Source organism: Benincasa hispida, chromosome 11 (assembly GCF_027475165.1).
Source record: "Benincasa hispida cultivar pf3 chromosome 11, pf3_genome.v1.1, whole genome shotgun sequence".
NCBI lineage: Eukaryota > Viridiplantae > Streptophyta > Magnoliopsida > Cucurbitales > Cucurbitaceae > Benincasa > Benincasa hispida.
Genome location: NC_143488.1, coordinates 51,016,710 through 51,034,121, shown reverse-complemented (window position 1 = coordinate 51,034,121; position 17,412 = coordinate 51,016,710). Strand labels below are relative to the sequence as shown.

At 34.2% G+C, this 17,412-nt stretch overlaps 2 protein-coding genes and 1 non-coding gene across 5 annotated transcripts; 2 read left to right on the top strand and 1 right to left on the bottom strand.

The window, feature by feature from the left end:
- Positions 1-2,107, top strand: PNSB2 (NDH-dependent cyclic electron flow 1). Its single transcript, XM_039049411.2, has 3 exons — positions 1-497; positions 995-1,435; positions 1,753-2,107. The coding sequence occupies exons 1-3, from the start codon at positions 99-101 to the stop codon at positions 1,945-1,947; spliced, it is 1,035 nt and encodes a 344-aa protein (XP_038905339.1). The 5' UTR covers positions 1-98; the 3' UTR covers positions 1,948-2,107.
- On the bottom strand, positions 859-930 carry TRNAC-GCA (transfer RNA cysteine (anticodon GCA)). The gene has a single exon. It is a non-coding gene; the product is annotated as a tRNA-Cys (tRNA).
- An 81-nt stretch (positions 2,108-2,188) lies between the features above and the next one.
- Positions 2,189-5,426, top strand: LOC120091405 (NADPH-dependent aldehyde reductase-like protein, chloroplastic). 3 transcript variants are annotated; one of them, XR_016524544.1, is made up of 4 exons: positions 2,189-2,649; positions 2,884-3,355; positions 5,141-5,206; positions 5,294-5,426. XR_016524544.1 is itself a non-coding variant. In XM_039049412.2 (2 exons), exons 1-2 carry the CDS (start codon positions 2,189-2,191, stop codon positions 3,290-3,292), a joined length of 870 nt encoding a protein of 289 aa, XP_038905340.2. In that variant the 3' UTR covers positions 3,293-3,507. The 3 variants fall into 3 exon arrangements, 1 of the variants encoding a protein (XP_038905340.2); XR_016524543.1 differs by having other exon boundaries at positions 5,141-5,393; XM_039049412.2 differs by lacking the exons at positions 5,141-5,206; positions 5,294-5,426 and having other exon boundaries at positions 2,884-3,507.
- Positions 5,427-17,412: the final 11,986 nt, after the last annotated feature.

The following is a 17,412-nucleotide window of genomic DNA, read 5'->3' as shown; positions in this document are numbered from 1 at the left end:
AAAATAGAAATCCAAATGAAAAAAAGCATTGGTGGAAGTAAGGATGTGTTGAAGTGTGTGTGGAAGCCATTAATGCCTTCTCTTTATCCCAATCTTCCATGGCTTCTCTGGTTTGCCTTCCTCTCCCAAAGCCAAACATCATTAGGGCTTCTTCTTCTTCTGCAACTTCCCCTTCCACCGCCGATGTCCTCAACGAAAAATTTGGCCGCAAGGGCATCCACTTCCACGACTCCAATGGCATTCCCGCCCTCGACCTCACCGTCCGCAACGGCAGCTCCTTACGCCTCCACATTTCTGATGCCCATCTCACTTCCTACAAACCCAAAGTCTATTGGAAGGACGACGGCTTTGAGGAAGTTCTCTTTACCACTCCCACCGCTAAAGGAGGGATTGCTCTTGTGATTGATGATGCTTCTGATTCTTCTTCCAAATCTTCTCTTCTTCCTTCCGATTGGACTGTCAAAGATGTCGATTCCGACGCCATTGATGCTCTTCAGGTAGAATATCATTTGTATCTTTCACGAAATTTGAACTGGTTTTTTATTTTGCCGAGTCAAATGAATTCATAATGTTTCTTATTTTTCTCCAAATTTTGTTGTGTCTGCTGGAGCAGAAGCTACATCAATGATATACTTTTGTACATATATTGTATTGTTAACTTCTTATAGTCTTCTTCTCTTTAGTACCAAGTAATGAAGGGTTAGATTAGAAAAACCATAAACCTCTCATCTTTTGATTAGACAGAGAACCAAGTTTTGTTCGCTGATTGCCTTTGTATGAGGAGGACATTTCAGTATTGAATCTCACACAATAACCTAAGTGATAAGGAACAAAAATAAAAAAAGATAAAAAAAAAAGAGGGCCCAACCGGGTTCGAACCGGTGACCTCTTGATCTGCAGTCAAATGCTCTACCACTGAGCTATGGACCCTTGTTGGAGACTATGCAACTAATTATATATTACTACAAAGTTATTTATCTTGGTCTTGTTGCAGGTAGAGTTGAGCTGCAGTAGTAAGCAAATGGAGATTACTTACATTGTCACTCTCTATTCAGAAAGTATGGCGACGGCTGTAATCGTGAAGAACACGGGACTGAAGCCATTGACGCTAAAGAGCGCAATATTGAGTCATTTCAAGTTCAAGCGACGAGATGGGGCAGCAATTCAGGGGCTTCAGGGATGCTCCTATTGCTCTCACCCACCTCTATCTTCCCCTTTTGAAGTACTGTCTCCATCCGAAGCAATGAAGGCCGAGGAACCCGATTGGTTCTCGTTTGGCTCTGAGCCTCAAGGAAAAGCAGGCTCATGGAGCCTCCAAGATGTGCCTTTCACCATGTTGAAGAACAAGTTCAGTAGAGTTTATGCTGCCCCACCAGCAGAGAGATTGAAGCCTGTATATCACACCACACCTTCAAAGTATGAGACTCTTGATCAGGTAAAGAGAAATGACTACTTCATTGTATCACACAACACCTTCAAAAAGTATTGAGGCTATGCTTGGAACTATGCCTTTAGCATGACTTAAAAAAACACATTCCATGAAGTTAACATAAAAGTGCCTTGTGAAAGAGCACATCTAGAGCCCTTTTTTTGCTCAAGTATTTGTTTTAGCCAAAATAATTGATCGAAGTGCACATCAAAAGTGTTTCTAAGACAAATATGAAATATAGAAGTGCTCTGTTAGTGAACATTTTTTTTTACTTGAGTGCTTATTATTAACACACTAATAGTTTTTGGGTCCTTGTATTTCAGGGGAGAGAGCTATTCTTCAGGGTGATAAGGATGGGGTTTGAAGACATATACATAGCAAGCCCTGGTTCATTATCTAACAAGTTTGGGAAAGACTATTTCATATGCACTGGCCCTGCTTCAATGTTGGTTCCTGTCACAGTCAAACCTGGTGAACAATGGAGGGGCGCCCAAGTAATTGAGCATGATAACTTGTAATGTAATTATTTCCTCTTCAATTTTCATATTTGACCCAAATTCATTATGAAATGAACACGTGATCAAGTACAAGTAGCAGGTAATATATTTACATGTGCTCCTCCATTATCGAGGACTTTTCATGACTTTCTTTATACAATAAATTCTCTGGTTTCCCCAATATGATAATACTAATCAAGATCAACGAGCTGGCATTATTTTTGTTGTTGTCATGTTCTCTTATAATTTATAGCATAGATCAATGAGCAGTGCAGCTACGTTTTTAATCATTAGAATATATCAATCTCAACCTCCTGTGAGTACAATGACTTTAGAATCAGGCCCTGCAGTGCCATTGCCTGCTCTGCCTCTGCAGGATCGAGTCACCATTGTGACTGGTGCCTCACGGGGCATTGGCCGTGCCATTGCCCTTCACCTCGCCGCTCTCGGTGCCCGACTTGTTGTCAACTATGTCGCCTGTTCAGCTGAAGCCGATCGAGTTGTTGCCGATATCAACTCATCCTCGGCCGCAGGGAGCAGCCAACGAGCCATTGCTTGGCGGGCGGATGTGTCTGATCCAGAGCAAGTGAAGTCTTTGTTTGATGCAGCCGAGCAGGCATTTGGCTCCCAGGTCCATATCCTGGTTAACTCGGCTGGAATTTCAGATCCTACTTACCCTTATATTGCCGATACTTCACTGGAGATTTTCGACCAAATTTTCAGGTGCCACTTACTCTTCTCCCTTAAGATTTCTTTGGAAAAAGTTTAAATCTTCAAATGGTGGATGAGGATTAATCTTAAAAACTTTCGATTTCATTTGGCTGAAGCTTAGGCATAACTCAATAATCTACATAAAGTCTTTACTCAACAGTTGATTGAAGTTGGAATATAGAACCTCTTGTTGTAATATCAAGTTAAACGACACTGATGAGTAAAATAGTTGAGTGTCTTCTTCAGTGTGAATACTAGGGGATGTTTCCTGTGCTGCAAAGAAGCGGCAAACAGAGTAAAACGCGGCGGTGGAGGGCGAATAATTCTGATATCGTCGACAGCAGTAGCAGCAACGACAGCGGGATTAGGAGTGTACACTGCATCGAAGGCAGCAGTGGAGGCAATGGCGAAGGTGGCAGCAAAGGAGCTGAGTGGGACCGGAATATCGGTGAACTGCATAGCGCCGGGGGCGACAGCGACAGAGATGTTTTACAAAGGAATGGATGAGGAAGCAGTGAAGAAGGTGATTGAGAAAAGTCCGATGGGGAGGCTTGGTGTTCCCAAAGATGTGGCTTCTTTTGTTGGGTTTCTGGCGTCGGATGATGGGGAGTGGATCAATGGCCAAGTCATTCTCGTCAATGGCGGCATTGTTTAGCTTCTCACCATGGCGAAGGATCATCATTCATCAACTCCCCTGTGTTCATGGCTTCTTGTGCCGGTTAATATTGTTGTTCTTTTTGCTTATATTCTAAGTTTGGTATTTTGATTTTATATTTATATTGTTTTTATGAGGGTTTTTATTTTTTTTTTATTTTTATCATTATAAATTTTCTGTCTCATATTTTTTAAAAATATATTTTGGTTTCTATACTCTCAAATTTATTCGATTTTAACCTATAGGCTTCTAATAAATCTTAAATTTGGTCCATCAAAATTAATTTTTACTTAAATTGGTTAAATCATGATAATAATTTCCATATAAGGAAATACAATATGTGAATATCTTTTTAAAGTTTAGAATAAAAATACTAATTGATAACAAATAGTTAGGAAGAAAACAAGTAGAAAATACCAACAAGAGCGTAGCTCAACTGGTATAATGCTCATACTATTAACCTTGTGGTTTGAGGTCAAAACGGGTTGTTTGGGGGCCCAATATGAGTTGAGTTGAGTTGATTTTCGAATCAGTCCTTTTCGTTTTTGGGTTGTCGATAGTCGAATGCATGGTGGGGGCTGCTTAAGGGGGGGAAGAAGGAGTACCATCCACCTTAGGTTTATTTTCTAAATCATAAGAGGTCGATGATGAGTTATTCCATCTGATTATTTCATGTTGTTATTTATATTTCATTTTTTATGTTCTAAAATTGCAGTTTTTTTCCCAATATCATTCATATAATTCGAATTTGTATCAGTTCATAGTTTGTTTTTTCTTTGTTGGATTTGAAGTCTCTGTTGTGTTTAATATGTGTTCCAACTCATTGTTGTGTTTGAACCTTTTGTTCAGTACGATCGAACCATTTGTTGTGTTTCATTAAACTCTCTTGTTGTGTTTAATTATATGTTTCAACTCATGTAATGTTCAATTCTCTGTGGTGTTTAAATATATGTTCCAACTCATGCAATGTTCAATTCTGTGTGTACTCTCTATTGTGTTTAATTATGTATTCCAACTCATGCAATGTTTAATTCTCTGTGGTGTTTAAATATATGTTCCAACTCATGCAATGTTCAATTATGTATGTACTTTTCAATATTACAATGACCCCATCCACTTTTATTTAGTGATTTTGTCTGTTGAACTACACCATGATTTTAGTTATGTTTTTGTCTAATTCTAGTGGAATGCTTAACTTCTGTTTGCTATGTTTAACTCCTCATGATTTTATTTTGCTTATTTAATAGTTGTTGAACTACACCATGATTTTAGTTCTGTTTTCATCCAATTCCAATGGAATGTCTAACTCTTTGCTGTGTTTAACTCCTCGTGATTTTACTTTGCTTATTTAATGGTCCACTCACTTCTATTTAATGCTTTTGTTTGTTGATTGAACTCCATCTTTTTTTTTTTGCATATACATTAATGACTCAACCACACCACTAATGACTCAACCACTTCATGAAATGGATTGAGTTCATTTATTTATGATTTGTAAAAGTAAAAGCTGAGGCTTATCAAATCTATATTTAATTTATTCTGATTTTTTTTTTACTTCAATTAAATATTGAGCCACCCACCTCCTCCTCTCTTCCGTATATAACCTCCTCCTCATCCATCTTCAATAATTCGAGAGTCCTCTATGTTCAAGGTTTTTTTCCGCCAATTTGGTGAGTTATTTCCATCAACCATACTTTTCTTTCTATTTCCTTCTTTTTTATTTTCTAACTTTTTTTTGTTTGATGGGTGTCATTGTGTTCTTTCACCTGTTGAAGGTGGTATGGAAAGTTCTATTATCTTAATTGTTATGGTTTGTTATACTAATGTGTCCATCATTTTTTCTTTCAGCTTTAATTTCATTTGATCTTGCAACCCCTGGACTCTCCACTCATAGATAACATACGAGTAACAAAGGTATGTCCTTTCTTTCTTAAACAAGTTCCTTTATTAAGTAATTCATCAATTTTTTTACTGATTTGTTTCATTATTCTTATTGTGTAGCCTAAACTATTCAACCTTCCATTAGTTTGAGGTTTGTGTTACGTTATATACCAATCTTTACAGTCCACTCCCCTTGTAGTATGTTTTTTTGGATTATTTACACATGTTTTCGACATTTGACTTATTGTAACTTTTTGTTGGTGTTTATTTCAAATATTTATTTTTTCGTTGATAAGTACTATATCTAGTTGATAATTGTATGTTTGGAATTTGATAATTTGTTGGGCATTTTGTATGCATTTTGTATGCATACTGTTCTATTTCTGTTATGTGAAGCTTAGTAGTTTTATTTATGTTATACAAAGAGCTTCATAAAATTTTCTATTTTTGGGTATTTTGGTAATTTGGACAATAGTTAACTGTAGATAGATTTGAAAGATCATAAAATTAATTGTAAGTTTTTGTTTTTATTGATAAATAGTTATTTTTGTTTTTAAAAATAATATTGAATCATAACAGTAGTGCACTTAATTGTAGGTTTGAAGACATGTTTTTTATAAACAAATTGGAAATGGAAATTTGGAGGTTTATAAATTCATCTTCGTAAAATTTTCTAAGTTTGGCAATTTTCATAATAATAAATGTAAAATTGACCACTTTAAATTGCAGGACATTTTTATAATAATAAGTAAAATGATTTTTTTTAAAGAAGTTATGATATTTTCATTCACTAGCCACTTTCAAGTACATAATTGGCATGCTACCATCAACTTTTCTACCTAATAGTATTATTTTTGGGGTTAAAGTAGACTTTTGATCCATATACTTCAAAAACCGTCCAATTTTAATTTTTGTACTTTCAAAAAAATCTTCATTTGAGTTGTTCAAACTTAGTTTTGATTAAATTAGTTAAATAACATAATAGGTTATTAAACTTTTATAAATCAGAATTTTTCTTATTATAAGCATTTATCTAGAAATGGTATTTTCAATTATTATAAGATTCCACCTAGAAATGGTTATAGGGAGATTAGATGGGGAGGGCCCATATGAACCTTTGAACTTATACTTATTGGGAACAAGCATTTGCATTTTGGATCATTCCAACATGTTAGGAATGTGTAGGACAATAAAATAATACAAAACCATCAATACTTGGGTTTATTGTTGGAGTGGTCGTTATGTATATAGGAATTAGTATTAGCTCTTGATGTACCTTTAGAGTTTTAATCAATATTAGCTCTCACGGTTTCAAGAACAATTTCAACATATTACCTATCTTTGAATATGGAAAACGAAGAACTATTTACCATTATACAAATCATTACCACCACTCAGAGAAAACTATTGGTAGTTGTATCCCTTTTCCTAAATGATCATCGTAGAATAGAGAACCAATCATCGCTTATTAGAAATCAGATTAAGTAACTGAACTTCTTCCGACTTATTTATGAGAATGACTTATGTTGTCGTGAGAGCACATGAATGGATAGACAGACGTTTGCCATCATTTGTAACATGCTTAGGATGATCAATCGACTGACGCTTACTCAGTGTGTTCATGTTGAAGAGATGGTGGCAATTTTCCTCCACATATTGGCCCACAACATTAAGAATCGAGTATTTCAAAGATAATTTGCACGGTCTGGTGAAACTGTTTCACAACATTTCAATTTTGTCCTTGTTGCAGTGCTACAACTTCACGAGATACTGTTAAAAAAATCAGAGCCGATCACAAATCACTGCACTGATGAGAGATGGAAATGGTTTGAGGTATTAGATCTGTTTTATCAATATGGTCAAGTACTAAAGAACTTTCTTTTAAGAAACCACAAACTTTAGCTTATTTATGACGTAAGAACTCAAACAGAATTGTCCAAGTACTTTGGATGGCACATACATCAACGTCAATGTTAATGTAACTGATCGACCATGATATCGTACCAGGAAGGGTGAAATAGCCATAAACGTGCTTGGTGTATGTTCTTCAAATGGAGAGTTCATATTCATTATGCTAGGGTGGAAAGGGCCCACAACCGATTCTAAGGTGCTTAGGAATGCAATTTTTTGACCTACTGGATTGAAGGTCCCAAAGGGTATATGGAACTTTCCGGACAACATTTTTTGTGTGTAAGCTCAAATAACTTGTCAACTAACTATTTATATATCCTGTATAAGTTATTACTACTTATGCGATGCTGGATATCCCAATGCTGAGGGTTTCTTAGCACCGTATAGAAGAGAACGATATCACCTTTCAGAATAGTATGGTGTTGGAAATGCACCGACTAATCCAAGGGAATTTTTCAACATGAAACATTCATCCGCTAAGAATTTCATAGAGAGAGTGTTTTGGCGTACTCAAAGGTCGGTGGAAAATTCTTTGTGGAAAGTCATTCTACCTAGTGAAGGTCCAATGTCAAACAAATAACAACATGTTGCTTGCTTCACAACCTGATCACCAGGGAGATGGGGCCAACTGCAATGTTGGAAGCATCAGAGGATGAAAACTTTGTACCTAGTGGATTAGATGAGGATAATATACAATTTATTGAAACATCTGATGAATGGACCAACTTTAGGGATGATTTGGCGAGTAGAAAGTTTGATGGATGAGAACAAACATCATGAAGAAATACTTTATCATTGAAACTGCCTTTTTATGAATTTAACTTTAATTAACTTTATTTCATATTCTTGTAAGGTCGAACAATTTTTTTTGTTTTTTTTTATGAAATATGTCTGACGTAATTCGCACTATTAAATGTATTTCTCTATGTATTTCCTTTTTAATTCAATTAGATATACAAATGCATGTAGCTTAATGGCCGGTCGTGATAAGATAAAAAATGCACTTGGTCCAAGGTTGAAGACGCAAAGTTGGTTGAACCGTTAATGCATTTGGTCGAGAATGGATGGCGAGTTGATAATGGAACTTTTAAGCCTGGCTATTTGCAACTACTTGTACGTATGATGTAGGAGAAAGTTCCTAATTGTGGCATTTGAGCATGGACTATAGAGTGCAAGGTGAGGTTCATAAAACGACAGTACGTAGAAATTAATGAGATGTTGAGTAATGCATGCAGTGACTTCGGTTGGAATGAGTTTGATTTATGGGTTCGGGTAAGCTAATACATTATGGTGTATGATCACAATTAGTATACTTTTTCTAACATAATATATATTCATTTGCAGTCACATCCTAACGCGAAGGATATGAAGCACAAACCATCCTCTCATTTTGACAAACTTTCCCTTATTCTTGGGAAGAATAGAGCTATTGGTGAAAATTGCCAGACTCCTATCGACTAGGCATTGAAAATGACAGAAAATATGAATGCTTCCAAATTGGAATCAGAGGATAATGAGGAACTAGAGGACCAAGCATTTGTGAATATACCGACTGTTGATGGCATGGACGAGCTTTTCTCAGATACACCTACCAGTAGGCGTGTCGGACCAACCAACACCACCTCAAGAGGAAGCAAAAGAAAGAGGAGTACATTCCAATCTAAGTTTCTCAACATAGTCCAATTGTCGTTGAATGTCCAAGAAACTCAAATGGAAAAGCTTGTATCTTGGAAAAAAGAGAAATATGAGCTGGAGGTTGGGATACGAAAGGATGTTGTCCAACAGATATTCCAGGTTGAGGGTTTGGAGGAAGATGATCGATTGGCCCTTATGGATATCATGGTGATTGATATTCAGAAAAATACTGTTTTTTAGCCATTCCCCCCGAGTGGAGACATAAATATTGCATGCGTTTGTTGCGCAAGACTGACTGATTTGAAGCTATGTTGTGGATGTCTTGAAATATATATATATATATATACTATTTATGTAACTTGGTCTTTTGTCAATCCATAGTATATATATAATTTTTGTGCACCTTATGAATGGGCTGGGAAATATGGCCCCTGTATAAGCTAGTATCTACTTTTTGTGCAACAAGTGTAATTGCTTTTGTTTAAAAGGATTTTATTCTATATTAAATAATTCCAAATAGTTGTCTAAACTTCCCAAGTCAATTAATAGATTTTTAACTTGTAAAATAATTGCTTTGGTTTAAAAGAATTTTTTTCTTTATCAAATGATTCCAAATATTTATCTAAATTTTCAAAAACACTAATAGAAATCAAACTTGTAAAATAATTGCCTTTGTTTAAAAGGAATTTTGGAAAGAAAGATCCAAAACTAAAACCTAGACCATAATTCATGATCATAAAAAATATGTATACTCAATAAAAATTCAATCAAAATTTTGTTCAAACAAACCATTTGTAGAATTATGGTATAAAAAAACTCCAAAACAAACAAGTAGATCATTTAAATAGATTCTTTTAGAATTAGAAAAACTACCCTAGATACTCATGATATCCTATATCTACATCCCAAACATAGACATATGAACTCAGACAAAACAACCATGCACCCCAAACAGAGATATATCAATTCCACAACATATGAATTCCCTAGATATATGAACTTCAGACATCCTATATCAATTCTGCACCCCAACAACTCCTAAATGAGAGGAAAAATGTTGATAGGTAACAAATAATATGTTTTCTTTTAAAAGTAATAAACTAGCGTGACTAAATTTAAGATTTATTAAAAATATAAGACTAAAACTGAACAATTGAAAGTATATGATTTAAATAAACTTGAAAGTATAACATAACCTAATGTATGGGATACTTGTGGCCAATGTTTGATTTTCCATCCTACATTTATTGATCTAAAATAAAATACCATTAGGGGATTAAACTGATTAATTTGATTAGTTTTATTAGGCTTAAAATTCAAGATTAAATAGCTAAAGAACATATTATAAAAAAAGCCCACGGACTAAATAAGGAAATATGGACCAACTTATCATTCAACCTGTTTTTTGTTTTGTTATTAAAATTACATTTTTAGTCCCTAAGTTTGGAAGATTAAATGCATTTAGTCTCTAAGTTTTCAAAACATATATTTTTAGTCTCTTAAGTTTTTTAAAATAGGTGTATTTGATTCCTAAGTTTTCAAAATGTACCTTTTTAGTTTTTAAATTTTTAAAAATAGGTTTAGAAAGTACCTAAACGATTTTTTATTTTCATTTTATATAATTATATGAAATTTTGAATTAAGTATGCTTTAAAATGATTTTAAGAAGAAGTGGTAGATTTTTAAAAATTATTTTTAAAATTTAAAATAATAATAAAAAAATATTTAAAAAGATTCGAGAGTAAAAAAATATATTTTGAAAACTTGAAAAATAAATAAAACTATGCTAACAAAATTTAGAGACTAAAATATATGTTTTAAAAATTCAGAAAAGATTGAAAAACTACAAAAATAACTTTCACATTTTTTATTGTTTGTTCTAGATTTGGAGTTTTTCGAGCCTTTGGATATTCGCTTGGGTTTATAAATGTCATTTTATTCTTATTTAGTTACGAGTTTATATTGATTGGATAGCATTTTATAATCTAAAATTACCCAACTGCCACCCGTGTTAGGGGGTTACACGTATTAGTGTTCCCTCTTTTCACAGTAAACTGAATTTTAATAACATTCAACCTATTAACTAATTGTTTCCAAAGATAAAATGGTAAGATTTTTCTTTTAAATATAACAAAATGTTATTGTCGGTCAATAAGTAATATTTTATTATATATAAAAATAAATTAATTCTTTTTTTTATATTTAAAAACAACGTCACTACATACCAATATCAAATGACATGATACACAATTTCTATTTTATTTGTTCTCAACTTCATGAGGCAAATTAATTCAATGAATGTCTTTGACTATTTATTGAGATTTCAAAAGGATAGTTTTGCTAAATTTTAGAATATACTTTACTTTTAAAAATTTCATTAATAATTTTAAATGGTAAAAAATACCAATGAACATAGTTTCATTAATATCATTAATTTTTTAAAAGTTAAAAATACATATATTGTTACTTGTTAGTTTATGGACGGAAGAACTAATACCACATCTCTATGCTTTCAAAAATTGTATAAATACTCTTATCCTTTAAGAAAAGTTAAATATTGCTCTTATTGTTAGTATATAGACAGAAAGTATTTATAACTTTATCTATACACCATCACCTCCCTCCTCCATTTTCTCTCTCTCATTTACTTTAATTTATTACCTAGCACTTTCTCACTTCTCATTTTTTTTCTCACTTCTTCAATAGTCTCTTACTCCCCTTCTTGACTTCTTCCCTTTTTCAATTTGTAAAACTTTATCAGTTTCTCTTTGCTTCCCTCTCTTTTTAAAAGCTAGAACTTTAAATAAAGAGGAAGAGTTTTTGTTGTGGGTGTCCAGCCCACTTATTGCACATGCACTAATTTATTTTCTTTTAAACTTGTGTTGTGTGAGTCCAAAATGTTGGGGAGGTATGTTTACCCCAGTTGGGGCTAATTTTTTGGATTGACCCATCTTCAAAACCTTAGGTTTTCTTTTATGTGATATAGGTATGATCTAAAGAGAAAGAGAGTGAAAAAAATACAGAAAATAAAGAGAAATAGAGGGAGAATAAAGGCAATTCAGTTTTTCAGGGACAATTTCCACATAGTTGTCAATTGCCAGAATTTTAACTGTTGGATTGTGCTGAATTTTGGCCAGTCTATTAGGGACACATAGGATCTCATTTTGAATGGTTGATTATCGTTTGAAGCTCTGGTTTGTCCGTAATCGCTGCTAAACAGTATTTGTAAAACTGGGTTTTTTTTGTTTTTTTAATCTCTCAAGCGTTGATCTCTTCCGTATGAAAGTATTGGTGGGTAGTTAATCTTTGTATGACTTATTTGGGTTACTTTTCACTCAATTTTATCATAATAAGAGAAGTTGAAAAGGGTGGACTCCTCACAAGTTCGATGGTTTTACTCTTCACATCGAAGGTGTTTTCCACATATAATTCGTGTTTGTTATTTATTTTTAGTTTTCCAAAATATTATGGTTTATTGCTGTCCATTATTGGTTAATTGCTTGGTGATAATTTGTTGATTAATTTATGGTGTATTAGAGTGCTATTGTTTGGTTGATTGTCTTGGAGGTGATCTTAGTGGGTTGTTGATATATTATTTAGGTCCTATCCTATAGTATCAGAGGAGGTTTTAATTTAATCATTATGATGGAGTCTACTAGTAATGGTGGAGGTGGTTCAATGATTAAATTGATATTGTTGAATGAGAAATTTTGGACCAATCACAAATTGCCATATCATTTCCTAAATTAATGACGAAATTACAAATCATTAAATTTGAGACCAATTAAAAGTTGACATGTGTCCCAAATTGAAATTGAAGACATAAATTGGTAAATTTTGATGATGCCACTTGTTTTCATCATGACCATTGGATTGAATAAGATTAACTTGGTCTAATTTGATGTTATAATTTGGACTAAAGTCCAATTAAGCCTAAAAATACACTTAATTTGGCCCAAATACCAAACTAGGCTCAAATCCAATTAATTGGGCCTAAGGGTCAGGTTCATAGACCAATCAAGTTAATCCCACAAAGTCCACCAGAGAACCCTATAAAATAGAGGAGTTCTCTTCATTTGTAAGGGATAGAAAATTCTGCACTTCAGAGAGGCCAGAGAGAATTCTTCAAACAATCAGAAGACTCTCAGACTCCTGAAGTTACACATATTGAAGACACAAGTCTCCAGTCTCCTAAAGATACAAATTTTCTTCAAAGACTTTGACTTTAAGAACAACACGCACTTCGCTTCCTCAAGTCAAGTGTATGTATTCAACCGAGAGAGAATCAGAGGATCGAGTACTAGAGATTGAACCATATCCAAATCAAATCTACATCAACACAAGTTTAACTTCACGAAACAAGTTTCTTCGAAAACCTTGTGCGGACAAATTGACACGTCCAGTGGGGCCTATTTACCTCTCATCTCTCTCTCAACATTCAAACAAACCAATGGTACCAAACAAAGCTGCGCCCGGAACTATTGCTGCAAGTGATACCTACACGGGACCTGTCACGCGCAATTGCTCAAAGGGAATCATGTAGGAGTAAGAACAAGGTTCTGTCATTGCGAAGAGAATTTGGGAATAGTTGATGGGATCTCCAAAAGGTGGAATTGTCGTCAAGGAAAATTCCTTGTTTGAAAACTTTGCTCCTACTTTTGATCGATCTAGGAAAGATTCATTCCCTGAAGTGATGTCTATCATGATGGTAGATGTAACAGCTGAAGCAGCCATGACAGAGATGGAGAAAAAGATCAGCCTCATCATGAAAGTTTTTGAGGAGCGGGATCATGAAATTGCTGCTTTAAGAGATCAAATGTAGTATTAAGAAATTTCTAGGTCAAGTCAAAATCTTGTAGTCAAAGTCGACGACAAAAAGAAAATTGTGTTGTGGGAGAACCAACCACAACAATCAACTTCTGTTGCCTCCTTGCCAGTCCAGCAACTGCAGGATATGATCACAAGCTCCATAGAGCTTAGTATAGAGGTTCATCTCAAACTTCTTTTAGGTACTTCAAGCCATACAATAAGAGAATTGGCAACTTGCGGATGCCTGTTGGGTACCAACCCCCAAAATTCTAGCAATTTGATGGAAATGGCAACCCAAAGTAACACATTGCCCACTTTATTGAAACATGCGAGAACTCGAGAACCAGAGCAGATCTGCTAGTCAAGCAATTTGTCTCCCTGAAAGGAAACGCTTCTGGCTCATATACTGATTTAGAGCCCGAGATGATTGATAGTTGGGAAAAACTTGAAAGAGAGTTCTTGAACTGCTTTTATAGCACCAAGCGTACTGTTAGTATGATAGGGCTAACAAACACAAGCAGTAAAAGGAAGAGTCAATCATTGACTATATCAACCGATGAAGAGCTCTGAGTCTCGACTGTAAAGACCGACTCACCGAATTGTCTACAGTGGAGATATACACCCAAGGTATGCACTGGGGACTCTTCTACATTCTATAGAGGATAAAGCCTCAAACATTTAAAGAGTTGGCGATACACACCCACGATATGAAGCTGAGCATCGCCAATAGAGGAACTAAGAATTTCCTGGTCCCTAAAGTAAAGAAGGATAAGAAGGAATTAAAAAGCACCAAAAAGATCGCGAAGAGTGCCACAAAGGAATGAAAGGTAGTTAATACGACCCCGCTAAAATTTTCTTCCAAAGGAAAAGAGAACAAAATTGAGAAGAGGAACAATGAAGGTAAAAGATGTCACCTAACTCTAAAAGAAAGGCAGGAGAAGGTTTGATCTGCTTTTTTTATTCTAATATTGTAGATATGTTTGAAAAACTGCTGAAGAAGCAACTTATTCAGCTGCTGAAATGCAAACAACCGGAACAAGCAGAAAAAGTGGATGATCCTAACTACTACAAGTATCAAAGGGTCCTTAGCCAACCAGTCGAAAAATATTTCGTTCTGAAGGAATTGATTATAAGGCTGGCTCGTGAGAGGAAGATTGAGCTGGATCTGGATGAAGAAGCTTAAACAAATCATGTTGCAATGGCGATGACTTCAAGTGCTCTAACATCAAATGTGTTTTATAATGAAAAAGAAAGCTTGGTCCATTTTGGAACCCTTGAACCTATAGTTTTTTGGTTTCAACAAAGCGATTCAAATGACAAACTCTTGAAATAAAGAAGATTCTATTAGAGATGTTGGCAAAGAATGGATCATTGTGACTTACCAAAAAAAAAAAAAAAAAAAAAAAAAGAAAACCAAGTTCACCCTAAAAAGAGTCACAATTCTATTGAAAGTACAAAAGAGGAAGTAAGACTCAAAAAAAGATAGGGAAAAAGGAGGTGTTCAAACCAAAGTTTGTTGAGGAGGAAGACGAGGATTTTCCTCCACCTAGGTGATAGGTGACATTAGCAGAGTTCTTTCCAAAACGCTTCTACAACTACTGTTCGACGAAAGCACCAGAAGTTGTTGTGTATCATGTTGCCAGCATAGTAGAAAGAGAGGATACTCCTTTAAGTTCATTGAAGGCGATGGAAGAATCAACCATCGTTCAACATAAATGACTTGTTGTTACTCCTCAAGGCAACTAAGAAGACTCTCATTGATGCGTTATTAGGCTCAAATGCATCTAGTGCTCTGACCTCTATGATGTGCCCATGTATCTTTTGTTGTACATCCATAGGCTTCTTAGATGAAGATCTGTTGTTGGTATTAAAACTTCATAATAGGCCTTTGTACGTCTCAGATTATGTTCAGGAATAGAGGGTTGATCTTATTCTCATTGATAAGGATCAACCATGAAGCTATTAGGTATCCTGATGAAAGAACTATCAAATAACAAGTTAGTGATTCAAGGCTTCAACTAAAATAGCCCAAGAGCGATAGGCATGATATGCTTAGAAGTCATCATTGGCAACCTGAAGGCCATTGCTTCATGTCATAGACTCGAGGACCATTTATAAGCTATTAAAAATTTTATTCTCCTGAAGGATACATAACTTTGGTTTTTAGAAATGACAGTTATGGGTAATTCTCTAAGAGTTAGAGTTAAATTATTATTACTTGTCAAAAGCTTGTCGTCTCATGCAAGTATGTCATTAAACCTTATTAGATAAGGTTATCTAGTCAACGTTCGATTTTCTTTTTTTTTTACCCAAATGGTCCTATGTTAGAAACCATAAGTCTGATTTTATAGATAATTCATTAATATGATTGATGAGTATTTATGAATAAATGTATCCTGTTCCAATTCAACTCATGTCCTATTTTCTTTGAAATGTTCAAAAGAAATTAGACTAAAGTTTAAATCACTTAGGCAAACATATTATGATATTATGATCTGATCATAATTAATATAGGATATTTAAAATACTAAGCTTAATTGACAAAGATGAGATGCATTTAGTATAATTTGTGTGACATTTTGCTATAGGAGAAATATGGCCTTATTCAACTTAGTATATTTTAAGTTCTCTATTGAACTAAGTCTTAATGTTTTTAAATTACATTGATGTCTGATTTCATTAAGGTAATCGGACATAGATTGCATTGTTTTGAACATTATTTCCGCCAACATGTTTGCGAAACATTGTTCTATTATGGAAGTGTTATAAAACTTGTTTATGACATTTCAGATTTTGGGTAAGTTGAGAAACTTGTGTCAAAAGAAATCCTTACTGAAAGTAATGTTCAAAAAATACCTAAGTATTCCTTTGGACTTTCCAAAGTAAAATGATGTGTTTGTGTGATAAATACTGATTTATTCGAAAAGTTGAAGGGTGTAGACTATGTTGATGAATTTATTTCAAGTAACACCACGAAATAGCTAACAAGTGTTATTGACCATTTGTTTCATTTGAACATCAATTTCTGACTGTCAAATAGATAAGTTTTCATGGTAGTGGGAGAGTTATGAGATAACTCGATCTTTACAACTAGGCTTATCTAAAGTCTTTATTGTCATATAAGATGAAAAAATGACAACTATGAATCTTTCAATAGTGGGAGAGCACTTTTGAATCTTTTAGTAGTGGGAGAGCCATGCGGTGACTCAACCTACGCTATGACTTATTGGAAGTCAAAATTTTCATACTAGATGACAAGTATTGAGAAGTTGACAAAAGTTATTAAAGTCATAATTATGAGATGAAGTATTGTACTTAATCTCAATAAGCTTTTTGTAGACTTTCATTGATGGGGCTACCTCATAGAATATGCAGGGGTCTACAAAAAGAAAGCTTGAAAGTGTAGTATTTGAAGATATAGGTCTTCAAAATAAGACTTTTGGCGTTAGGTGAAAACCCATGCTAGAATTGTTAGGTGAAAATAGACTATGAGTCAATTTTCTACTTAGTTTTACAGCGGAGTCTTAGTGCATTGGTTATTGCATATGAGATGTGTAAAAATGAATATCTTCTTTTATGAAAAGGAGTTCAAAGCGTCTATACAATTTCAAGAATTTTTTTGATATAGTATCACAATCATGACTTTAAGCGATGACGATATTCTTGTATAGACATGGAATGAAACGTGGATTTTATCTGTTCTATATTGATATTGATGAATGAAGTAAAAATTAATATACAAGTTTTGACTGTTTAACCAATTTCAAATATTTGATTTGAAGTGATTTTGTATATTAAAAATCCACATACAAATGTTTAGGACATGTTGTTTAATTTGTCTCATGCATCTTACATTTACAAAAAAGTTGTTTAATGTTCGATGC